Source organism: Scardinius erythrophthalmus (genome assembly GCF_964197995.2).
Source record: "Scardinius erythrophthalmus genome assembly, chromosome: 14".
Classification (NCBI taxonomy): domain Eukaryota; kingdom Metazoa; phylum Chordata; class Actinopteri; order Cypriniformes; family Leuciscidae; genus Scardinius; species Scardinius erythrophthalmus.
Window position 1 is genome coordinate 20,958,568 of NC_138234.1, and position 25,835 is coordinate 20,984,402.

General features: G+C 33.3%; 4 protein-coding genes across 7 annotated transcripts; 2 read left to right on the forward strand and 2 right to left on the reverse strand.

Moving 5' to 3' along the window:
- Positions 1 to 2,093: 2,093 nt before the first annotated feature.
- LOC308702109 (uncharacterized protein) lies at positions 2,094 to 5,663 on the reverse strand. Of its 3 annotated transcripts, none has more exons than XM_081384770.1 (9): positions 5,244 to 5,663; positions 5,003 to 5,156; positions 4,436 to 4,562; positions 3,992 to 4,225; positions 3,725 to 3,899; positions 3,288 to 3,447; positions 2,907 to 3,030; positions 2,526 to 2,735; positions 2,094 to 2,444 (listed from the first exon to the last, which is right to left on the reverse strand). In XM_081384770.1, exons 1-9 carry the CDS (start codon positions 5,296 to 5,298, stop codon positions 2,283 to 2,285), a joined length of 1,401 nt encoding a protein of 466 aa, XP_081240896.1. In that variant the 5' UTR covers positions 5,299 to 5,663; the 3' UTR covers positions 2,094 to 2,282. The 3 variants fall into 3 exon arrangements, with proteins under 3 accessions (XP_081240896.1, XP_081240897.1, XP_081240895.1); XM_081384771.1 differs by having other exon boundaries at positions 2,110 to 2,444; positions 3,725 to 3,833; positions 5,244 to 5,637; XM_081384769.1 differs by having other exon boundaries at positions 2,110 to 2,444; positions 3,288 to 3,465; positions 5,244 to 5,604.
- A 1,651-nt stretch (positions 5,664 to 7,314) lies between these two features.
- cts12 (cathepsin 12) lies at positions 7,315 to 10,534 on the reverse strand (the record flags this gene model as incomplete). The annotated part of the gene is made up of 8 exons (XM_081384823.1): positions 7,315 to 7,447; positions 7,687 to 7,792; positions 7,880 to 8,048; positions 8,144 to 8,365; positions 8,741 to 8,905; positions 9,085 to 9,207; positions 9,529 to 9,686; positions 10,528 to 10,534. 8 exons carry the CDS (start codon positions 10,532 to 10,534, stop codon positions 7,348 to 7,350), a joined length of 1,050 nt encoding a protein of 349 aa, XP_081240949.1. The 3' UTR covers positions 7,315 to 7,347.
- Positions 10,535 to 12,307: 1,773 nt separating this feature from the next.
- On the forward strand, positions 12,308 to 19,755 carry ankrd29 (ankyrin repeat domain 29). Of its 2 annotated transcripts, none has more exons than XM_081384313.1 (10): positions 12,308 to 12,586; positions 13,249 to 13,359; positions 13,438 to 13,536; positions 14,828 to 14,926; positions 15,007 to 15,105; positions 15,372 to 15,470; positions 15,588 to 15,686; positions 16,676 to 16,771; positions 16,899 to 16,997; positions 18,752 to 19,755. In XM_081384313.1, exons 1-10 carry the CDS (start codon positions 12,575 to 12,577, stop codon positions 18,833 to 18,835), a joined length of 897 nt encoding a protein of 298 aa, XP_081240439.1. In that variant the 5' UTR covers positions 12,308 to 12,574; the 3' UTR covers positions 18,836 to 19,755. The 2 variants fall into 2 exon arrangements, with proteins under 2 accessions (XP_081240439.1, XP_081240438.1); XM_081384312.1 differs by having other exon boundaries at positions 12,441 to 12,586; positions 13,435 to 13,536.
- A 617-nt stretch (positions 19,756 to 20,372) lies between these two features.
- Positions 20,373 to 25,764, forward strand: LOC308701373 (vacuolar protein sorting-associated protein 4B-like). Its single transcript, XM_081383630.1, has 11 exons — positions 20,373 to 20,531; positions 21,388 to 21,499; positions 22,641 to 22,791; positions 22,876 to 22,931; positions 23,014 to 23,133; positions 23,206 to 23,362; positions 24,123 to 24,271; positions 24,441 to 24,522; positions 24,605 to 24,824; positions 24,901 to 25,041; positions 25,117 to 25,764. The coding sequence occupies exons 1-11, from the start codon at positions 20,511 to 20,513 to the stop codon at positions 25,216 to 25,218; spliced, it is 1,311 nt and encodes a 436-aa protein (XP_081239756.1). The 5' UTR covers positions 20,373 to 20,510; the 3' UTR covers positions 25,219 to 25,764.
- The last annotated feature ends 71 nt before the right edge of the window (positions 25,765 to 25,835 follow it).

The window sequence follows — 25,835 nt, forward strand, 5'->3', positions numbered from 1 at the left end:
ACAGATCAATTTTGTCAAGTTCAGCACAACGTTGGTTGTACAAAAAGTGCCCTGGCCTTAAATGACAAGGTAAGGAAAATATTGGCACATTGTATAGGTCATTATATCATAACAAGGTAAGCTAATACCGTAATCAAGTGATGCCAATTCCAGCGTTATGGACGTGACATTTGCAGTAAAAACTTGAAATATTAATCCTCAGAAAATGTATTTAATACCAATATTGAAACTGTTTATATTATCCATACTCCCTTAATAAAGGAGTCCAGACATTAGAAAAATATCAGTCTACACATGCATTTTATATTTAATATGAGGGAAATAGGCTACACATGCCGTGGACGTGACACAAAAAAATCTTTAACTTTTAGGTGGCCATTCTGTCCAAATATTTTTTTTGTAATTCTGTGAATTACACTGTGCAAACCAAAAGTAATAGCCTACCGGATGAAGATGGGTTGGCTCTCCACAGAACATAACATATTCATTTTATTGTATTTTTCATGTTCGCATTTATGAGGAAAAAACAATGTTACGGACGGGACTGCTCTGAAAGCGTTAAAAGACTATGTTTAAAACTTTCACTGAGACCTCAAACAGAAAGCACAAAGCCTTTCTTTAAAATGAATTTGGTTTTGTATTAATTGTATCTTAATTTTAATCAATGTTTAATCAACCAATTGCCTGGATTTAAAAATTAAGAAGTAAATATAGTAGGCAAGATAATCACAACACGGATTCGCCGGCGCGTGAACTGGAACTCGTGAACATTTCTCTCTGGCGTTCACTACTGAAGATCGCAAGTCAGCATCGTCAACTTCATATGCAGGGCACTGACACAGAAAACACTTGTTTATTAATAAACAATTAAAATGTCTCCTTGCTATATTTTACATATTCATATCATTACTTTTGCCGGTTCTTTGTGACCACTTTTAGGTGCTTTATTGCCAGGGCCACCCTTACATGTTACATGAACGCGTCAGCGGCGTCACCACCTTATCAGCACCGAAAACAGGAGATTTTTTTTCAATCCCTGTTTTGGCAGGGGGAAAACTGATCAGAAAATGTAACGAAACGTTGTAGAAATCTAGTGGAGCTGAAAGTATAATAATTGCTGCAAAATGTAACGAAGTAAAAGTCAAACGTAGCCTATGCACTAAGTAAAGTACAGATACGTGAAAAATGTATTTAAGTAAAGTAACAAAGTATTTGTACTTCGTTACATTCCACCACTGCTGATTAACAGTAATGTAAATGCTAAATGTCCTAATACCTGTTGATACTACAACAATGCAAAGTATTTGCTCAACCTTGCAGTTTTTCACATATCATGTAAGACTCAATTTCTCCATTTCTTTGCACAAAACTCTCCAGAAAATGCCATTTAATGGTTTATTTTTCAAAAAAAATTCCTAATATATATATATATATATATATATATATATATATATATATATATATATATATATATATATATATATATATATATATTGTTGTGAATCATCAGACTTAGTCAGGTCCATTTGCAACAGTTTATTATTCAAAGTCAACAGGCAAGGGTCCAATACCAGCGAAAACAGTGTAGCAGGGCAGGCAAGGCATAAAGGGAACCAGGCAAGAGGTCAGGGGCAGGCAGCAGACGATACCAGATCCAGGAATCAGGCAGAAGATCAATGGGCAGGCAGCAGACAATCGAAGAGTGAGTTACAGCAAGGGTCGCAAACAGGGGCAGAATAACTTTCTAGAAAATGCTCAGAGATGCACACAACAGTGAAACAAGACTTTGCACAGTGTGCTGTGAGTGTGATTTATATATATTATATATATTTATATATATAGGGCTGGGAATGAGTAACAGTGTGATCATTACTCACAGGTGGAAACGGGATCAGTGCATGAGTGAGGCATTGTGGGATTTGGAGTTCGGTATTCGGGCGAGGGCGCCCGCTGGTGGTTACTGAGGGAGATTGCGGGACTGGTAGTAGTGACACACACACATATATATATATATAATTATTATTATTATTTTAATGCTATTGCTTTAGAACCACTGAACTACAGCATGGATGCTTGGTATATACATTTTAGACAAAGGAAATGCATTTTAGACTTTTGTAAAACAGTTAGCCTTTATTTTAAAATAGCACATTTAATGTTACATTTGCTAACTGTTGCAGTAGTAAAACATGGAAAACTAAATTTATACTAAACCAAACAAATTGTATTGAACTTAATGACTTCATGCTCTTCCTCTTCATGCTCTTCCAGCTTGCCCTTACTTATTTCTGCAGAGGATGGGAGTTCATTACACAATGAATCCATGGAAGGTATTGGGAAATGTCAGTGTATCTTGTGCGGTACTCTCCATTTGACTCCTGTTTGTAATAAGATGAAATTCCCTGAGCAACATCTCCACAAACAAGTGGACTCCCAGAGGCTCCCTGTGGATGATATCATTTGATTACTAATGCACTAACAATACACTATAGATAAGAATTTGTAAGTAGTGTCTCTTGAAATACCATTGCTGGTCTAGTTGTTCCCTCGCTGCACAGAGTGTCGGCTGTCCCACAGTTTTTAGAGTCTAACAGAGTTACATTTGCTTCTTTGAGAACATTTGATTCCTGCAAACCCCAACCCATAACCATGCAATCCTTTGAGATGTTTTCACTGCTTTTTGTTGGCAAGGTGATGGTATGCACGGCTTTGTTCAAATTTGTCGGTGTTTCAAACTGAAAAGAAAGGTGAAAAGTACATTTCCTTCTATGTTTTTTCACCTCTGAATTTTAAAGAATGCATTCAGTACAAGTGATTAGGTTTTGCCAATTCTGTAAACATCAACTATGTCCTTTTATGAAAGGCTAATTTTTCAAGGCATCCAATGGTTCAATGTTATATATTACCTTCAGAAGCATGATGTCATGACCTGGTGTATTGCTCTTGAACTGTGGATGTGGAAATGGATGAACAGCTACACCGTCAGGTAAAAAATTGGTGTCATTGACGCCCAAATACACCTTAAGATGTCTAAAGATGACAAAAAAAAATACAGATTTAGAGGCCATATTTACACACACACACACACACACACACACACACACACACACACATATATATATATATATATATATATATATATATATATATAAACAATAAAAAAATATTACTGCCACTTTTTTGTCACCTTTTTGTGTGTGTTTTTTCCCATACAATTGTGGATTTTGAGTCAATTTGTATACCCTTTTTTAATAAAATTCCAAAATATGATAATTCATTTCACCTACCTTGTTTTACAGTGTGCGGCTGTCATCACAAAATCCTCTCTTACCAAAAAACCATCACATACTGCTTTGGATTTAGAGTCACGAATGTAGACCATGTAGGGTCGACTGTGTGGAATGGAGACTTCACTGTCAACAATACCATCTTGCACGACGGAGAAACCTAAGAAAGAGTTTAGTTCTATGAAAAAAATCAACAGCATTTGATCATTCATGAGTGTTGTGTTAGTGGTGTAACGGGTTACTATTAATGCTGCATTGAATTTGAGGTTTTATTTTGTGATTGTCTGTGGCAATGTTATAGAATTTGAATGTGATTTTATGATTATTTTACTTTTACCTATGTACAGCACTGTGGTCAACCTTCATTGTATTAATATTTGCTTTATAAATAAATTTAACATTGAACATTGAACATTGAACATTGAGCTTGCCCTTACTTGCTTCATTTTCCTGGATGGGGGGGGGAGGATGGTAGCCCATTGAATGAATCCATTGAAGGTATTGGGAAATGTCAGTGTATCTTATGCGGTACTCTCCGTTTGACTCCTGTTTGTAATAAGATACAATTCCATGAGCAACATCTCCACAAACAAGTGGACTCCCATTGTCACCCTGTGGATGATATCATTTGATTATTAGTATATCCAGAATGCACTAACAATACACCATGGATAATAATTTGTAAGTGATGCCACTTGAAATACCTCTGCTGGTCCAGTTGTTCCCTCGCTGCACAGAGTGTCGGCTGTCCCACAGTTTTTAGAGTCCAGCAGTGTGACATTTGCTTCTTTGAGGACCCTTGATGGAGACCCACGACCGTAATCCTCCAAGCCCCAACCCGAGACCATGCAATCCTTTAAGATCGCATGTTTGAGATTCTCTGTTTTTGGCAAGGCGATAGTCTTCACAGTTTTGGTCAAAGTTGCAGGGGTTTCAAGCTGAAAGGAAAGGTCAAAAGTTCTACATTTCTTTCTATGTTTTTCTGTATTTTAAAGAATGTATCCATTAGATTTTAGTATTCATTTGATTAGATACAAGTTAATTAGATTTAGCCAAATGATATTCTACAAACATCAGATTTCCTGTTATGAAAGGCCATTTTTCAAAGGCGTGATTCCAATTATAAATGGTTCAACGTTATATATTACCTTTAAAAGCATGATGTCATGACCTGGGGTAATGCCCTTGAACTGTGGATGTGGAGTTGTCACATCTACAGCTACACCGTCAGGTAAAAAGTTGGTGTCATTGACGCCTAAATACACCTTAAGATGTCTAAAGGTGAAAAAAAAAAAGAAGATTTACACAAATATATATTTCAGGTAACACTTTACAATAAGGTTCATTAGTTAACATTAGTAAATATATGAACTAACAATGAGCAATACACGTGTTACAGTATTTATTTATCTTTGTTAATATTAGTTAATAAAAATACAGCTGTTCTTTGTTTGTTCATGTTAATTAATACATTTACTAATATTAACTAGTACAACCTTTGATTGAAATAATGTATTAGTGCATGTTGAAATGAATATTAACTAAGATTAATAAATGCTGAAGAAGTATTGTTCATTCTTAGTTCATGTTAACTAAGGTTGTTAACTAAAATGAATCTTATTGTTAAGTGTTATATTTCAATACAAAGATATTGCCACTTTGGATATCAAAAGTCGCCTTTCTAATTCCAAAATATGATAATTAATTTCACCAACCTTCTGTCACAGTGGGCGGCTGTCATCACATAATCCTCTCTTACCAAAAAACCATCACATACTGCTTTGGATTTAGAGTCACGAATGTAGACCATGTAGGGTCGACTGTGTGGAATGGAGACTTTACCGCCAACAATACCATCTACCATCAAACCTAAGAAAGAGTTTAGTTCTATGAAACAATTCGACAGCATATTCTGAGAAACAAACTTTTGTAAATAAGTAGATTAGATGTGATCACCTGGAGTGCAGGAGTGCAGCATTAGCAGACTAGTCATATGCCAAAGGAAGCTCATTGTTGACAGCTCAAACTCAGTATGCACCACAGAAATGTCGTCTCCTGCTTTTATACAGAGCACGGAAATGGTCGAGCACCCACGGAAAAATATGAGATATTCTCCATTGGTTTTAACCAATAAAAAATCGATTGCAGCTTTCAGTCACGATTATCTTCACGCCTTTATTTCATGAGATAGCATTTTCAAACTGATTTTAGTCAGCCAGTTCTCAAGTTCATTTATTACGAAAAGACTCTATTTCCTCGAATTTGTTTGATTTTTGCCTTCGAAAAGGAGAGACGTTATTTTTTGGAACTTGAACTGATCGATAGAGAGTTGCACAACTCTTTGAATTGAGACATTTGATTCACGAACTCTGATCTATTGAGTCGTTTGGTTCATGAACTTTGTTCAACTGAATCAATTCGTTGGTTTCCAATTCATATTGTTGAACATACTGTTTGTTTTGAAAAGAAAAGTGGGTCATTGGAAGAAATTCTGAATCATAATCTGTGTTTCGTCAAATTGAATATATAATTACATTTATTTTTTTTACATTTTGGTTATTGAATGTAACATTTTGTTTTATTATTGTAATTTTGGTCAAGGTGAAAGCGAAAGACACGGTAATGGGTTTTCGTGAGTTTACTTTATTCACACATTGAATGAAAAGTGTGAAACTTCATCAAATTGAATTGAAGCTGTTAAGCTGTTGAATCTTTCATCCTAGAAGAAGCAACAGAAGAGTTGATGATTTACTGAGTGACTATCAAAGATTAATTGTTTGTATATGATAAATCTAATTGAAACAAACTACAAAGAGAACAATTTCTTCCTTTCAATATAATCTTTTATCTGAATCAGAACAAAATTGTCGACTATTCGCTTACTGTTGCATCATTCCTCCCTCCAGTAGACGTTCCTTACTTCTGATCAGTGGCCCATATTGAACATCATTACTGGGTGTAGCACGTCAGTTACGTTGCGCTACAAGCTACAAACTTGATTTTTTTTATATATATTTTTAGATTTTTTATAGCACAAACTGATGATTTGATCGAGATCAAAACCAAGATTGGATTTTGTGACCTAATTTGACTTCAGAATCCTTTTTTTTTTTTTAACAACCCATTTTCAAGATTTAATCCAATCCTATTGCCGAAATCCAGTCAGATTACTTTTGAACAACTGGCCCCAGAAAACAAAGATAAAGACCAAGAATTCAAAGAAGGATGGACAAAAAAGTATTCTTTCTGTGCTAAACTGTTTGTTCAGAGACTGCAGTGCTTGTAAATGTAATGAAAATATTATTAGACCTTTTAAATATTCTTCTGCATTCTCGTTCTTGGGAGTTTGTTGTCATATAGGTTTATAGTTTTAAAATGCATCAAGGTGCCCTAAACCCGTTTATTTTTTTTATTTTTTTATCCATGTGGTCATATTTAAGATAATTTTATGCATATATATATATATTTCTTTACAAAAATATAAAATTAAATAATATTAAATAAATATATTTATTGCTGTGGTATCAGTAATAAAACAAACATTTGTGTGTTAAACTGCAACCATGAGGCAAGGAGGCAATACATACAGAAATATATAATAAAAGAGGATGCTTGGATGGTCAGCATCTCTAGCTGATGTTTGCTCTTTCTGTGACACACACCGCTGCCCAGCTTCGAAGCAAAATGCTGAATGAGTGAGTTGCACGCGAGCTTATATACCCATATGTCCGAGGTAGTGGCTTGTCATGCAAATCTCACACACCAATGTCTTGTTAATTGGGCTCCCAAGTGAGATCCCACTATATCAATCAGTCTGTCAATGTAACATTGAACTTGACTGACTTATAGGGAACGAAAGTATTATAGTTTCAAAAACACACATGAAAAAAAAACAGAGGTTGTGTGAAAGAATCTGACCAAACACACCTTAATATGGACTGAAAACATGATCTATGGCAAGAATAAAGTGCAGCTCTGTAGAGTAATAGTTGTACTAGTGCCCTAAATGAACTGATTTCTGACACAATTCAGACTTCATAAGTCTTTATTGGAAAATGTCTCACACGATGGGATAAAGAGCATAGCTGGCGATCCCGCAAGTGTTTTTGCCATTGCGTATCATTCTCATGTAGCCTCCTTCTCCCCATCCTGTACCCCAACTGAGAAAAGAAAGGAAAAGACGAGGTCACACACCTAGGAAGGAATTGTCCTGCTTTTTTTTGGACATGTGTCCTGAAACATGGTATTCTATGACGTAACTGTTCTATATTTTGTTACCGTAATCTTCACTACAGGTGCACAACATTTAAATAGGTGTGTTTAGTTTGTTGTGTTGTGTTGCCAGCAGTGTACGAGGTGTTAATGTAGTCATAAACCTAAATGATGGGCGTTCTCTTACCTGTTTTTGATTATCCAGTAATCTTTGCCCTCCTCTGAGCCATAACCAACCACAAGCACAGCATGGTTGAGGTTGTTAGGGTTGCAGTTAGATTCCTTGTAGATTCCTATAAATATAAATGATAATTATATAAATACATATTTATACTTTTCTTTTCAGATTGGAAATAGAATCAATAGAAGTGAAATCTTACCTGAACTGTAGAAGAGGAAGCTTGGATGGTCGGCATCTATAGCGACGGTGATTGGACCGACGGTTGCCACGGCGTCAGCCAATGCCTGCTCATCTCCGGCCGGGATGAACCTGTAATCACTGATTCTGGCAACGACTGAACTTCTGTCATAGAAACATGGCTGAACATCCTGGTAAAACCATAACCAAAAAAGATACATTCAGTTTGGCCATCTCATATGTCATACAGTCTACTTCTCTAATTCAAACGAACAAGATCTCTCACCGCTGACGTATAGGGGTAAGTGTTAGAGCTCTCCAACCCTTTATAGATCACATAATCATAGGCGTTGGCCATCCAGGCTCCGCTGCAGCCGTACGTGCCATAAGACCTGGAGCAGTCCACTAGCTGCTGCTCGCTGAGGGACACCAACTGCCCCGTCCTCTTGTACACTTGGCCTTCGATGGCACCCGTAGTGCTAAAGGCCCAGCAAGACCCACAGTATCCCTGAAAAAAAATGACAAATCAGTCTTTTTAGCTCCAAACATACAGTAGAATAATCCCAGCTAACAGGGAACATTATCAGTGCTTTGGCTAACGTTTTGGGAAGGTTCTCTCATTGTTAAGAACACACGTTATTACGGTAACGTTAATAGAACGTTCGTTCAAAGTTATCTGGTCTTTAAAAATGTTCTCAAAATGTTAGCACTTTTCCTGAAATGTTTAGTTGACTTTAGAGAACATTCAGAAATAATGTTTTCATAACTTAATGGCAACGTTAGCAAAAGCTATAGCTTATATGTTTGTTAGCTGGGATGACACTTTGGAATAAAAATAAGCATATGAATGATGATCAACTAAGAAAATATAAGAGAATCCCACCTGGTCTTTGACTTCAGTCACATATCCCTGTGCTCGATAGTCAACATTGGTCAATCCCAGTCTGTTAGCATTTAAACTGAGCGTCTGAGCGGATGCAATCTTTCCTCTTCTGTCTATCGGGCCACTAATTTTGGCACCCAGCAAGCGGTTATACTCCATACTGGTCTGAAAAGAAGACAAAAATCAGGTCAGATATCATCTTGGACCACATTTTTGTACATGATGACATCCACACCACTAGGTGTCAGTATAAGACCACCTTTAACAAAGCTAATAAAACCCATAATGTTTCTCATGTTGTTTATGATTTCAATAGTGTATTTTTTTCAGTCGTTTTTACTTACAAGGTCACCGTATTTGTTCATTGCCATGCTAAACGTTGACAATCCGAAACGAAAATCATTGTTGTTTTTCTCAATCATCCTCATGTTTGTCTCCCAGATGGTCTGTCTGTGATTGTCATCCCTCTACAGTTATAAAGTGAAACATAATAAGAAATACATGGACAGTATAACATATAATAATCTTAACAATAGTAACTAAGTGACTTAAAATACATGTTTATTCAGAGTTAAGTGCCTCAAAAGCACAATAGTGGTTGAAACTTTTCAATTAAATGAGTTTTTAAAGGAACAGTTTGCCCAAAGCTGAAAATTCAGGCTTTATTCACTCGCCCTCATGTCTTTAAAATGTCTCCTGTTGTATTCCAACATGAGTGAATGATAACTGAATTTTTATTTTTGGGGTGAACTGTCTCTTTAAGTCACACACGAATGACCATAACTGACCTTTTCATCATAGGATATTTCATGGACCTTTTTCCACAGCTTCCACTCTGAGGCGACCTCCTCTTCTGAATCTGCTGCCCCCTGCAGAGGCGCCCACATCAGGAGCGCAAACACGGCCGCTCGACTGAACAGCGCCACCCAGTGTGCTTGATAGGTATCTATGCAAAAGACACATCACATTTAAAAAAAATGTAAATAATATACTGTTTATATATATATATATATATATATATATATATATATATATATATATATATATATATATATATATATATATATAAAATGTAAAAAAAATTATAAAACAAATTGTTAAGCCTTTATATATATATATATATATATATATATATATATATATATATATATATAAATACTGAGCATAGTTTAGTTACATTTTTTTTGGGGTTCAGCAAATAAACATTTATAACTAAATATTTAACATAAATATTTAAACAACTGGATTTTTTTCCATTCCTATTCTTAAACTGATTCACTTTTACAATAAAAACACAAACAAAAAAATAAATAAATAAACTAAATAAATAAATAAAAATACTGAGCACAATTCAGATTGCATTTTTGGTTCAACAATTCAATTTAAATAAATATTTAAAACTAAATATATAACATAAATGTTTACATGTATTTGTTTATAATATTTACACCAGGTCCAAAACGAACGTTTGGTTATTTGCTTTTTGAGTTCTTATTCTAAGACTGATTCACTTTTACAAACAAACAATATATAATTGTTATACTATACTATACTATACTATACTATACTATACTATACTATACTATACTATACTATACTATAATATATACTATAATTATAACTAACATATAATAAACAATGAGCACAATTTATGTCACATTCTTGGTTTAACAATTCAATTTAAATACATATTTATAACAAAATATTTAAGATAAATATTTAAACAACGGAACTAAGTCGTATTTACACCATATCCAAAGTTCCTATATGACTCCTTCCAGTCTTACCGAACATGTTGATGCACAGGCTCTGCAAAAAGTGGTTGTCTTTGCGTCTGGAGTTTTGTGCAGATGAAACTGCAGCATGTCTTCTGCATTATATACCTTCACACGGACTGAGGACTGAGTCAGCGATGTTTGAATGCCTGACGTGTTTTGTCTGACCTGATTCTTGTTTGGAATATAATGAACGTACTACTACAGACATTATATCCTTAAAGTATAGTCCAGCCACCCCAAGGCCTTTATTACGGGGGTGAATGCTGATTCATCTGTCTTTCTTGTTCTGCAGTCAGGCTGTGTGTTCTTCAGTGCTGTCATAATTTAGCCCCATTATTACGGTTCATCCCATGATTGCCTCTGCAGGGCATATTTTGGGGCTTTTCATTATAAACAGTCTGTGTTGAAGGGCAGGTACAGGTGAACAGAATTACGATTTGCCTTACAAAATTACTTAGCCGTATTAAATGAAAAGGTTAGACTTTTTTTTTACTATAGCCTATTATTACATTACATTACATTACATTACATATTATTATTATTATATTATAGCCTATTGTATTTATATCCTTTATTTTTACCAGACTATTTTTATATTAACGTGAATATAGCATCACGATTTTCCTTATAGTTTGCTGTATTACATAAAAATAAATATAATTATTATATTGTTATATTATATTTTTATACTATAGTGCATAACCTTACAATTTCCTTACAAACTGTATTAAATAAAAATAAATAAATAAAATATTTTTTACCATAGCCTATATATTTTTTCTGTACTATAGACTATATTATACTATATTATATTATATAAGTAAATATAATTTACTTACAATTCTCCTTAAAAAGAATACTTTGTTGAATCCAGAAAAATCATACATATATATTTCATTACTAAAGGTTATATTTTTATTACTTTGTAATAATTGTATATTATGTATATATGTATTTATCTTACATTTTCCTCACCGAATACTTTGCCATATTGAATAAAATTAATAAATACAAAAGTTATTTTTATCTTTTGTATAATGACTTGACTCATTTAAACTTTAAACTATGAGAATTTAATTAAATATGCACAATTTAATATATCAAAAGTGATACAGACCCCCAAAATTTTTAACAATATTCTTTTTCTTTTTCTGGGACAAACAACACTGTGGTATCTAAATATCAGACCCTTTTGTAACAATTATCAAAAAATGTAATAAAACGCTTTATGTAAATAAACTTTTAATCAAAATCCCCTCTGACAATGGCTAACTAGATATATCTTTTAAAATGATCTAAAATTAGGGGTCTCTATTAACTCAATATATACATATATATATATATATATATATATATATATATATATATATATATATATATATATATATATATATATAGGCTATATATAATTTCAAGTCGGATCATTCGAACAGTTTTAGCGATTATTTTACGTCCTGCGTCATCATTAGTCTACTACGTCGTTCTTAACAAGACTTATGTCTTTTTTTCACTGTTTTATTTGTTATTGTAACATTTCTTGTAACACGTTATTTGGCTATTAAAGTCACTTATTTTTCGCCTCACCAGTTTAATCCTCGGTTTTCTTTATTATATCTGCTCAATTATCAGTTTTCGGCTCACGATTCGTACTTTTTCACAAAAAATGATTCTCGGTTTAATGAGTCGGTTTTGTCAACTGATTCATATGAAAGATCCGACTCATAAGAACAATTCATTCAGGAATCGAACACATCTACCTTCTGTGGGCTATGTGTGAGAGAGAGAGAGAGAGAGAGAGAGAGAGAGAGAGAGAGAGAGAGAGAGAGAGAGAGAGAGAGAGAGAGGAGGGGGCATACAAGTGAATTCGCAGTTGATGCAAAAGCTGCTCGCTCATGTTCGTGCTGGCTCGGTTCCGTGTAACACTCACTGCGGTAAACAAGACCGTTAATCCCCGTTCATTGAGTTCTTCACTGGGGATGAATGAGCGCTGCGGACGGACATTATAAAAGGGACACCGCGCATACCAGCAAGATGAAGCACGAATGAGATTCCTAGGATGTCTTTCAAGGTAAACATGAACATTTACTTGGGTAAAACATTATTTATTTAATCTAAATATGTCTTAAGATGAATACTAATAAACGTGTCACCGAATAACGAATTAAGAGTTTTTCTGTCAGTCACGAGCGTCTTTATGGCCTGATGACGAGGGTTCGCCCACCCCGCCCTTCCAAAATTCACCATGGTAACCGTAGCTTACGCTAAAATATGGTACATTATTTTGGAATATTTGCTGTCATTTTGTTTAACAGGTTCATATTTTACACTCTGAATTAATATATTTTATTTCAAAGTAATTTATATTAATTAAATCGATTAATCGCATCTAACATAAAGTTTGTAGCCTATATATACGTGTGTGTGTGTGTGTGTGTGTGTGTGTACACAATCGATTTGACAGCACTCATTTTTAAATAAATGTTTTATTTAAATTAATTTAGTGCTTTTATTCTTTTATTTTTGCTGATATTTAATTCAGCAACATTACTTTTCTAATGTTGACTAAGGGCACGAAAGAGCATTTATGCTGATATTGATTCGACAGTCCTTCAGTAATATAATAATGAGTAAATAACCTGCATTTAACATCCACCTGTGATCTCTCTCTGTATAAACGAAGATTGTACGTGTTTGTTTGTGTCTGATTCTGCTTGTTTATGTGTCTGACAGAAGGAGACTCCTCTTGCCAACGCTGTGTTTTGGGCAGCAAGGAAAGGAAACTTGGCTTTGCTTCAGCTGTTGTTGAACAGCGGGCGAGTGGATGTAGACTGCAAAGATTGTGTATGAACTACTTTCTTGAATGTTTCACAATGCAATCAGCATTGCCATAGGATAATGCTTTATGGTGTGTTTCAGCAGTACGGCACCTCTGCACTGATGGTGGCATCTTACAGCGGGCATTATGAGTGTGTTCGGGAACTCATCCTGCAAGGTGCAGATATTAATCTGCAAAGAGAGGTACGCATCTCCAGCATGCTTACATTGGTATTTTAATGGACAATTTTATGTAGGGCATAAAGGGCATGCAGTCTGTGACAGTCTTAATTTAAGTCTCGTATTAGTAGATATGAAGATATTATACATCTTCACTTCTCAAGCTACAGAAAAATATCTGTCTAAACACCACTATAAGATTTTATTTTATTAATAATTTAATTGGATGCTTTTATTTTATTGTTATTAAATTTATTATTTTGTTATATTATCATGTTTTTAATTTAATTCTATTTTTTATTATTTGTTTTATTTGTTAATTTATTTTCATTTATTATAATGTTATTTTAATCTAGTGTAATATATATTTGTTTGATTTTATATTGTATTTTTATTTACTTAGATTTTTATTATATTATTGAAATTTTTCATTTCATGTTATTTTATTTTAATCTAGTTATTTATTTATTTTATTTATTATTTATGTAACTTAATTTTATTTTGCTTTGCTTTTATTTTTTATTTAATTTTATTTAATTAGATTGTTCATTATATTATATATATCATATTTATTCATTTATTTTAATTTTTTAAATTAATGTAATGTATTCTTATGGGATTGTTTATTTTATTATTTAATTTAATTTTATGTTGAATTTAATTATATGCTTTCTTATATTATATTTATTTATTTATTTATTTATTTATTTTTAAATTATTTTTTGTAATGTTACTTTAATATAATTTATTCTTTTTATTTAATTTCATTTATTTATTTCATCATTTATTAATAATTATTTAGCTTCAAATAACATTACATTGCATAAAAATATAAATAAAATTAATAAATATAATACATTTATTATGATAAAAAAATCTTATCAAATAAGAAATTAAAAACAAAACAAAATAAAAACAAAAAATAAAGGAATAAAGAGATGAAAATATTACATTAGATTAAAGTAACATTACAAAACATTTTATAAAATAATAAAATAAACATTAAATTAAAAAATAATTAATAATTAAGCTAATGTAATATTTTTGTATTTGTTAAAGCTGTTTTAATCAATTTTTTTATTTATTTTTTATCCTCCCTAACATTTCTGTTGACATCTACCCAGCAATAAGCTGCAGTGAGTGTTATTTTTGTTAGACCTAAATATAGATACATAGCTAGAGTGACAGGTTGTTAATAGTGCAGTAAAGTGTGGTAATATTACTCTTCCTCAAACGGGTGTGTAAGTGCTGCTGATAACATCTGAAGTGTGTTTGTGTACCGATGATGACGCAGATGATGTCACTGTTCCCCCAGACAGGTTCCACCGCCCTCTTCTTTGCTTCACAACAGGGCCATAATGAAATTGTCAAGCTCCTGTTCGAATTTGGAGCGTCCACTGAGTTTCGGACAAAGGTGCGGTATGTTATTAATGGAAGAAAGCTGTGACTTATAATAAATGTGATCATTCAGAACAGACGGTTTGTGATCTACAGGATGGCGGCACAGCACTCTCCGCAGCCTGTCAATACGGTCACTCCAAAGTGGTGGACACCCTTCTGAAGAACGGCGCCAATGTCCACGACCAGCTCAATGTTAGTCAACACGTCTCTCTCCCCCATGAGGCCGGCCGCGCTGTTGCTCTTTAAAAGCCGTAGCTGCTCATGTTTGTGCCAGTTCCTCTAAGGTTTCTGCTGATTCAGTGCTCTTAGGAGTGGGATAGGACACAGTTGGATTGATTTTTACCTTATAGCCCAAACATATCTTTGGGAGATAATTTGGTGGAAATATTTGTTTTAGCAGTTGAATGTCTTTATCTGTCAAACTTTATAAATTAAATGAACCATCTTCTCTGTTTCAGGATGGTGCAACGGCCTTATTTTTGGCTTCCCAGGAGGGTCATGTGACTGTAATACGTCAGCTTATGTCAACTGGGGCTAAAGTCAATCAACCTCGAGAGGTCTGATTTATGATCATGGCTCACGCATTGTAATTTCTGTTTTTCATTAGTGGTGTTTGGTATGCTATTATGATTTTAATTTTGTTTTCTATGTTGATTGTGTTTTTTGGGCGGCAGGATGGCACAGCTCCGCTCTGGATGGCAGCCCAGATGGGACATGACGAGGTGGTAAAGGTTCTGCTGCTACGAGGTGCGGACCGTGATGCAGATAGAAAAGTATGTTTTTAAATTATTCTCTCTTTTTGCAAAATTCCAGTTTGCAGTAGCTCCATATCTCTACCCAAATATTTTGTTTTATTTTAATATTTGTTATATTTCTTTCATTTTTAGCTCAAGTAAATTTTATTTATTATTTCAATGTATTTTATTATTTTATAATCAATGTTATGTTTTATTATTTAATAGAATTTATCACAATTTTATTTAATTATTTAATTTGTAATTGTTTTATATAATGAATTACTATTTTTATTAGTGCTGAGTAGCGATTAATCGCGATTAATCACATCCGAAATAAAAGTCTGTTTACATAATATATGTGTATGTTGTGTATAATTATTTTGTATATATTAATACACACACATGCATGTATATATGTAAGATTTTTTTATTTATATATAAAATATTTATATATAATATAAATTGTATAAATATATATATATATATATATATACAGTATATGCAAATATTTGTTAAATATATACATGCATATGTGTGTATTTATATGTACAAAATAATTATACACAACATACACATATATTATGTAAACACAAACTTTTATTTTGGATGCGATTAATCGTGATTAATCGTTGCCCAGCACTAATTTTTATTCAATTTACTGTTTTATTATTTTTATTATTGTTTTGTTGTTTAAAGTAATGTTTTGTCAATATTTTTTATGATTTAAATAATTATTTTATTTTTATTGTTTTTTTTATTATTAATTACTGCTTAATTATTTTTATTTAATATTTATTATTATTTTATTGTATTTTACTGTTATTTTTATTTATTTAAGTAATTATTTTTTATTAAACTTGTTTTCCACAACATTTTCTTCATATCTCTACCCAAGCTTGAATCAAACAGTTCAGTCAGGTGGAAAAGAAGCTTATTAAAAATGCATGAAATGTTTGACAAATGCCTCATTTCTTCTATTATGCTGAGTCTCTCATGGCTGTAATGGCTTGTGTTTCCGACTGAAGGATGGTTCCACGGCTCTGTTCAAGGCTGCACATAAAGGATACTGTAACGTCATTGAGGAACTGCTCAAGTTCTCCCCCTCACTTGGCCTTCTGAAGGTACGAGAAAAAATCATCTGAAATCAGTAAAAAGTGATTCAATTTGTGACCGCATGTGTTTCCTTCCTCCTCCATTTGGTCTTCAAGCAAATGTCTTGAACTGTGTGTGTTTTGCGGTGTAATCTAGAACGGTTCTACAGCTCTTCATGCCGCCGTCATGGGCGGGAATCCCAAAACAGTTGCACTGTTGCTGAAGGCAAATGCCGATCCAGCTTTACCCAACAAGGTCAGTTTCAGACGCGTGGATATAAATAATTTAATTAATAAATAATATGCCAGTAAAATGAATACTGCGGTGTAATCGTTGTATATATATATATATATATATATATATATATATATATATATATACTTTTTTTTTTGAGAAATACATTTCTTAAATTTTTTTTTTATTATCCACAATACTTTCTCCATATCTCTACACAAACCAGTGTTATTTTAGTTTTTATTTTAGCTTTATTATAGTTTTATTAATATTTTGAATTAGCTTATATTTTTATATTTTTAATTTTCATGTTAATGTTATTTAAATTTTTCATTTCGTTATGTGTTTTTGTCATTTTATGTTTTTTTTTAAATATTGCTATTTAGTTTTCATTTATTTTATTTTAGTGCTTCAGCTTATTCCAGTTTATTCCAGTTTATTGTTTAATATATCGATATATTTGTATAAATAAATAATTGTGTGAATTGTCCGTGCAAATTATGCAATTATTTTACCAATTATTTGACATTTGCATGATTCTTGTAGATAAAACAGGTGCTTTGTCTAAAATTAATACTTTAACCCCCAGTTCCACAGTCAAGGCTTAAGCTAGTCTCAGACTAAAATGCATGTTTGAGCTGATTTAACTGAAAGTAACTTGCACTGAGATATCTTAAAATAATATTTTAAAAAAATATAAATATTTTTTATTATGTCGGTGATATTTATTATTATTATTATTATTATATTATTATTTATTATCATAATATATTTTATTATGTTTATAAATATTTTTTTATTTTTCATATTATGTCGGTGTCATTGTTTCGTCTCAAGATGCACACCAGTAATGTTTTTTTTTCTAAGGCATGTTTCTAAAAGAACTAATTGAACTAATGTAATCCTGGCTTAATCTAAACCCTGTCTGTGAAACCAGGGGCCTATACCATGAAGCTGGTTTAGGTGGCTATGTTTCAGTTTAGTTTGCGCCAACCCTGGGTTTTAAGCACCATGAAAGTGGTTTGGCCTTTAGCAGTGTTTATCGCCATAGTAACTTACGCTCCACGGCTAACCTGGTCCGGGGCAGGTTATGTTCCAGGTAAGAGATCTCAAACCGAAATTGGACCAATCAGCTGTGAGCAAAGGATAAAGTCACTCTGTTTCTACTCCAAATTAAACGTCAGCTTCACAACTTTTACTTGCACTTATATAGCAAGACTTTTTCTTTTAGTTGTCTTCTTTCATAGACAGCTATTTTCTTCTTGCTGTGTAAATTTGTTGAAATTCTTAATATTTTTCACTCTCGTAATATTCTGCAGAAGAGAGAAGCTTCTCTCGTGAGAAATTAATCGCGGTTTCACTCTTTCTCAGCATGTGATTGGCTGTTCGCTACTGATGTCACACCTAAACTCAGGATCAAACCTGAGTGGACAGAGAAAGTTGATGATCAGCATCATGGTACCAACAAAGCCTGGTTGGACTGGTTTGGTTTTGTCAACTCGAAACTAATCCTGTAACCCTGAGTTTGTTCAACTACCATCATGGTGCAGGCCCCAGGCCAGATATCTCTGGTATTGTTATAGTGTTCATATCTAGCACTGCCATCTACTGGTCAGTGTGGTATAGTTTAAGTAGGCCTATTATGAATGTACTGCAGGCAGTAGCTAAAAATAAATCAAATTCAATTCATAGTAGATAATGAAAATAGAGGTTTTATCTTGTGCTTTAATGGCACTATTGTACCACGTTCTGATGGAATCACATTATCTCTACAGAACAATGAACTGCCGGAGGATCTTACGAAGAACGAACGCATTCTAAGAATCCTGCGACTGCCGATGCTGAATGGAGGGAGTTGATGACTGCTGTGTTTGTTTTTATGCCCATGAAAAATGAATGCACTATTTCTCCATCCCAGGAGACTGCCTGCAACATCTTTCCAGTCTCGTTCAGTGGATGCTTGAAGCTTCAGATCGACAACACAAATGCACTGAAAAGCAGAATTGCTTATTCTTCATCCTTGAAATGTTATGACATACTGTATTAATGTCATTGGCTTTTTGTTTTCAGTCTAAAGCATTTATTAAAGGTGCTGTGTATTATTTTTTGACTGTACAAAAGCATAAAAATACCAAATGTTTGCAGATATTTAGGAAACACGCTAAGTTCAAATAGTTGTTTCTTTGAAAAACAAAGCTACAGCCAATTATTCTACTTTGAAATGTGAGTTCCGTGTCGGAATGTCCGGTTTTGTTTTGGCCTGTTTGACTCCGCCCACTGCCAATTTACTCAATAGTATTTCGACATCCCGTGTATGCCATTCGGCGGAAAACACCGCGATGGAAGCCAGCAAACAAACCAGGTCAGAGATCGAAAATTCTACTCGACCTAAAAAGCCTCGGCAATAAAAACATTGCAGACGACGTATACATTAGCTGATCAAGTTACTGCAGTCTGCAAGGCTTTCTATTGTGAATTACGCTCGTTTCTGTTGTGTGTCCTCAAATCTGGCAACCCGCTTGAGCGTCGAGTCTGAGGGGGAGATGGCGGGGAAAAACTCCAATATTTCAACCGCTAGATGTCAATATTGAGTAATACACCTTTAAATTGGCAGATTTTATGAGAAGCAGCAGTTTATGCTAATTAAAAAATATATTTTAGTAATGTTAGAATGTCTTTTAGCCTGCAAATGTTGCCTATTTTAATTATTAGCATGTTTTCATGAATCAGTGGACAAAAAGTCACAACCAAATAAAAAGCTCATTATTTAGATAAAAAATCATTTTTGATGAGTAGCTTTACTTGTCGTATCTAATTTTTTTGCTGAAATGCATTTTGGACTTTATTATTCAGAAAATCTTGGTGCTTAAATGTTCGTTTTCTTAAAATTTTATTTGCCATTTTGTCTGTGTGAGAAGCGTGTTAAACTGTATGTTTCTCAAATCAATAAATGTAAAAGAAAAAGTTGCTTTTTAATGTTTTTTATGATTATTTAAAAAAAATATGTATTTGATTGCATACACAAACATTTTTTAAACATTACTGGCACCATATTTAATTTATTTATTTTTGTGTGAATTAATTGCTGGGTTTTTGACAAGTAGTATTTCTTGCTATATATTTATTTTCTGTTGAAATGCATTTTGGACATATATTTTCTTTAAAAATGTCGACCTTGGTGCTTGAATATGTGCTCCCCTGAATATGTGTGTTTGAAATGTTTTTCGTCAAAACAATAAATGTCAAAGAAAATGCTGCTTTTTAACGTATTCTATGAGGGAGTGAACTAAATTAAATAGGCATATATAGTTTTTATATAGATTTTTGGTACGTCGCAGTGGAGGCGTGTCTGAGAGGCGGGAAAGGTGTGGCTCGACGCCTGTCACCCGTGACGTCAGGGTAAACACTCAATGCGGAAGTGCGCGAGGACGCACAGATTTACCAACACACCGCGATTCTGCGTTACATTCATCTAAAAATGTTTAAACTTGAGCCGTAACAAATCATAATTTCGCCTTCAAATCACCGTCAACAATGACGAATGCCAATTTACAGGTAAGAGACTTTACAAGCGGCATGACAGTCATAATAATTGGCCTTTTCATGTACTGTCCATGCTATATAATGTGTATTTGTTAGCATTTGTAGTCTTTTTTGTTTTGCTCTAGTTGAATGTATGACACAATAAAGTCTAAAATATTCAGGATATTGTTCAGTTTTAGCATATATATTGGTTTGGCAGGTAAATATGCATTTTGTTCTTGTTACTTTTGTTTAGGATTGTTTACGTTTTCTACAACTCACATACATACATACATACATTCATAAATGTAAGAAGGTGCTTATTAACTTACTTGCTACATTAGGTAAAGGTTTTTTTAACTAGTGTCTGTTGTGTATTCCTCAGCCTGTCCTTAAACTGGTCTAACCAGTTATCCGTACATTACACCACCCCACACTATTTAACATTACACGGACAGTCCAACAGATTTCAGTCCGAGATTTCATTAACTACAGACATTTTTATGTTTCACTTTTATGTTATGATATTGTTTTACTCCTGTCTCAGACTTTAATTTAACTATATTATTAAACATTTGAATAAGAAACATCAAGGGAAATATTGAGCAGAATAATTTTATTTCATTTCCAATCAAGCTGTCATTTTATTAATCAAATTATGAAAAATATTTCGCATAAGTGTGAAAAAATATTTAATTGTGTGCATTTATAAAAAATTAAATTAAATTAGAACGAGTCGCTAATGTTAAAAATGACATTTCCACTGCAAAATGATGTTAAATACAATACATAATTTTCGATATGGTGGAAATGACCTGACCAAAAGTGCGTCTGTAACACGTTATGAGGCTGATGACAGGTCTCATCTATCTTTACTTCTGTGCATTAGAAAGCCATTGATTTGGCCAGCAGAGCCTCGGAGGAGGACAAGGCGAAAAACTATGAGGAAGCTCTGCGCCTCTATCAACATTCAATCCAGTATTTTCTTCATGTGGTGAAGTGTACGCTCTTTTCAAGCAATTTACAAGCAATTTATATTTATATTCTATGTTTATTTATATAAACATTTTATATTTATTGGAATTTTAGTATAATAAAATTGTATCATTAGATATTAATTGTTTTATAATATTAATGTTTAAATTATCATTATAGATGTATTTCATGAACCAATATGTAGTCTTATATGTATAATAGCTACATATATTTTATAAATATTTAATATACATTTAAAACTCTCTCTATGTGTGTGTGTGTGTGTGTGTGTGTGTGTGTGTGTGTGAGACTGTGTTTGTATTAATATATACAGTATATATGTGTGTGTGTGTGTGTGTGTGTGTGTGTGTGTGTGTGTGTGTGTGTGTGTGTGTGTGTGTGTGTAAAATATATAGCTATATACATATAAGACTACATATTGGTTCATGAAATACATTTATAATGATCATTTAAACATTAATATTATTAAAACAACATTGAATATTTCTATATGATATCTATTAATATAGTAATTAATATAATATACTATTAATTTAAAGTGTATTTACATGTTTATTTTATACAAATATTTTTTGTGTCCCTCCATTGTTTTTATTATTCACATCTAAAATATTATGTTTGTTTAATTGTACTTTTATATATAACATTTAATATCTTACATTTATGAAATTTATTTAATCCAAAAACATATAGAGCAAAAAATAAATGAACCAATGAAGGCACATGTTTTTTGATGTTTTATTGTGCAGATGATTATAATTGATTTTATAATATTATTTAAATATTAAATAATATTGCCAATATGTTGTCTTATAATAAATGTATATTTTGTTGTATATTTAATATAAAAAAAATATATTTATTTTTAATATTTAATCCCTCATTAAATGTGCATTCAATTCATTCATGAACTAGCCTAATTGTTTTATTTATTTATTTTTGATGTTTTTAGTTTTATAATACATGTATATTATTTTATATATTTAAATTTGATTTGTTTATTTTTCACTGTATTTTATTTTATATATATTGTCATCCAATATATATATATATAAAACAATTCGATCCCTCATTAAATGCAATTTAGTGAGAAAAGTGACGAGCTACTGATGGCGTGTTTTCTTATGTTGATGTTTCATGGTGCAGATGACGCTCAAGGGGAAAAGGCCAAGCAGAGCATCAGAGCAAAGTGTGCCGAGTACCTGGACCGAGCGGAGCAGCTCAAGCAGTACCTGAAGAAGAAAGAGAGCGCGCCGCCCTCCAAACCTGTCAAAGTTCCCCAGTCCGATGATAAAGGGTGAGACGCTCTACTTCCTACTGAATCGGCTAATGAACTTCCTGTTAAACAGAGAAAACTAAATGTAACATTCTGTTTTTACAGGGGTGACAGTGATGATGGCAATGCAGAGAAAAAGAAATTCAAGAATCAACTCCAGGGTACAACATTTTGTGCTTTACAGACATTTTAAAGTCATGATGGGATCTACAAACAAAAACCTTGGATTTTCATACTTTTCAGGTGCTATTATCATGGAGAAGCCCGACATTAAGTGGGATGACGTTGCTGGTTTGGAAGGAGCCAAGGAGGCCCTTAAAGAAGCGGTCATCCTACCAATCAAATTCCCTCATCTTTTCACTGGTATGACGGGTTACATACTGAATGAAATATGCATGGAAGTGTCTGAAGTGTTCTAAACATCATTATCCTCAGGGAAAAGGACTCCATGGAGAGGGATTCTGCTCTTTGGCCCTCCGGGAACAGGGAAGTCCTACCTGGCCAAAGCTGTGGCTACCGAGGCCAACAACTCCACGTTCTTCTCCATCTCATCATCAGACCTGGTGTCCAAGTGGCTGGGAGAGAGCGAGAAGTAAGTGATCCTCAGATGTTGAGTGCAAATGATTTTAACATCTGGCATCATTCATTAGGTTAGTAGGACTTGTAATATATAAATACAATTTAAATTAATATTATATTGATATTCAAATAAATAATTGAATGTTATTCATTTATTTGTGGAAATATTGATCATTTATTTTTAAATAGTATTATTAAAATATGAACTATAATATTTAAATTATTATTATACATGGATTTCTTGAGCCAATTGCAGATGTATATTTAAAAATTTCTAGATTTAGTGGATTTAATAATTTCATTTTCTTGCATTTCACAATGTTTTATGTAAACCATAATAAAAATCAACATGAAATCTATCTATCTATCTATCTATCTATATATTTATATATATATATATATTTATATATAATGTGTTTGTGTGTGTGTGTGTGTTTGTGTGTGTGTATATATATAAAGATTTTAAAATTAAAAGATTTTTATTATGGTTTTATTGTGACTATAATTTATATTTATTAAAAATGATTTTATTCTTATTTAAGTCTCATTGTACTCACTTATAATTATAATTTTTTACATTACATAATTTACTTAATATATATTATATACTTATATTAATATATTAATATTGAGTATTCAAAATAATAACTTTTTTTTTAAGATCCTTATCTCAATATGGTCTCAGTACGTCTCGTTGTGCCTAGATGTCCCGATGTTTTGATCATATTGATTCCTTCTGCCTTCATTATTAGTAATGCTGTTATCGTCTTTAGGTTAGTGAAGAATCTGTTCAGTTTGGCTCGGGAGAACAAGCCTTCAATCATATTCATTGACGAGATCGATTCCTTGTGCGGCTCGAGAAGCGAGAACGAGAGCGAAGCGGCCCGCAGGATCAAGACAGAGTTTCTGGTCCAGATGCAAGGTAAACACAAAGCAAGCGTTAGCTTTGTCGCAAGCATGTCTCATGCGGCAGGATTATTATTGTTTTGAAAATGTGACATGTATTTTTGTTTAAAAAAATGTATTGCTGTTTTTTCTCTTCAATATATATATATATTATTGATATTACCTTAATTTTCCCATTCTCACAGGTGTAGGAAACGACAACGAAGGAGTTCTGGTCCTTGGTGCGACCAACATCCCCTGGACTCTGGATTCTGCGATCAGGAGAAGGTGCGTTATAGAAATCCATACACATTTTGATGGTTTTAAATTTCTTTATTGGCACTTAATGTTTATTATTATATTATGACAGATTTGAAAAGCGCATCTACATCCCTCTCCCTGAGCAGCCCGCTCGCTCCTCCATGTTCAAGCTGCACCTTGGCTCCACCCCCAATAGCCTCAACGAAGCCGATTTCATCACTCTGGGGAAGAAGTCCGACGGCTACTCGGGTGCCGACATCAGCATCGTCGTTCGCGACGCCCTCATGCAGCCCATTCGCAAAGTCCAGTCCTCGACTCACTTCAAAAAGGTACGAAATGACAATTGCGCGACTAGTCAAGCGGTCGAACCGATCTAATTCCATCCCTTCATGTCTGTTTTAACAGGTCAGAGGAAAGGCATGGAACAACCCGGATGACGTCGTGGATGACCTCTTGACGCCCTGCTCTCCAAACGACCCAAACGCAGTCAAGATGACCTGGGTGGACGTGGCGAGCGATAAACTCCTGGAGCCGATAGTTAGCTTGGTGAGCTCAAGTTAAGTAAAAAAATAACGTGTAAAAATCCCAGAGCTTGTTTTGATCTTGTGGTCTGTGTCTCAGGAGGACATGTCCAGGTCACTCGAGAAGACCAAGCCCACCGTGAACGAGGAGGATCTGGTAAAGCTGAAGAAGTTCACCGAGGACTTCGGCCAGGAGGGCTGAAATTTTGCATTCTTGTGGCATTTATTTATATTTTTCCACATTATGTTTACAAAGCTCTTTCTGCATCTTTTATTTTTCAAACTCTTCATTTTGGCATTTTCTGGGGGTGAAACTTTTTTGTGAGCTAAGCTGGCTTAATATTGTCCTGAACGCATCCCAATCAGTGGTTGTGAGTTTGGGGATGATTAAGCATCAGCAGCCATGTGAAACAAATCAAAACTACTAAAGATTTTCTTAACTTAAGAGGTTTGTTACAAATGGACCCTGATGTTTATACCAAGACTTTTGAGAGACTAAAACACTTTTGTACCTCATTGCTAAATAAGACCTTTGCTCAAAAAAAAAAAAACACAAAAAAGAAGTTAACAGTAAATTAGTAAACTTTGAACCAGAATCAAAGACAACCACAGATCTGTGAAAAAGTGTTTACAAGTATGTGAATACGTTTTGGGTAATCAGACTTGTTTAGATGTCTCATTTGAAGTTTATTTTTCTACTCTGTATTTCTACTTTCATCTGTAAATAAAATGTATAAATTACCTCTGATCGCGTGTTTTTCATGTCTTGTTCAGTTTTTAATTTTATCTAATGATTACATATAGCACTTGAAAGAAAAA

Excerpts from the sequence above, each read along its gene's own strand:
- ankrd29 (XM_081384312.1), top strand. Across the intron at positions 13,537-14,827 it reads ATATTAATCTGCAAAGAGAG|ACAGGTTCCACCGCCCTCTT; the intron begins GTACGCATCTCC and ends CTGTTCCCCCAG. Across the intron at positions 16,998-18,751 it reads ATCCAGCTTTACCCAACAAG|AACAATGAACTGCCGGAGGA; the intron begins GTCAGTTTCAGA and ends TTATCTCTACAG.
- LOC308701373 (XM_081383630.1), top strand. The coding sequence starts at position 20,511 with ATGACGAATGCCAATTTACAG. Across the intron at positions 20,532-21,387 it reads TGACGAATGCCAATTTACAG|AAAGCCATTGATTTGGCCAG; the intron begins GTAAGAGACTTT and ends TCTGTGCATTAG. Across the intron at positions 22,792-22,875 it reads CCCCAGTCCGATGATAAAGG|GGGTGACAGTGATGATGGCA; the intron begins GTGAGACGCTCT and ends CTGTTTTTACAG.
- LOC308702109 (XM_081384769.1), bottom strand. The coding sequence starts at position 5,298 with ATGAGCTTCCTTTGGCATATGACTAGTCTGCTAATGCTGCACTCCTGC. Across the intron at positions 4,563-5,002 it reads GCCGCCCACTGTGACAGAAG|ACATCTTAAGGTGTATTTAG; the intron begins GTTGGTGAAATT and ends TTTCACCTTTAG. Across the intron at positions 2,736-2,906 it reads ATGACATCATGCTTCTGAAG|TTTGAAACACCGACAAATTT; the intron begins GTAATATATAAC and ends CTTTCTTTTCAG.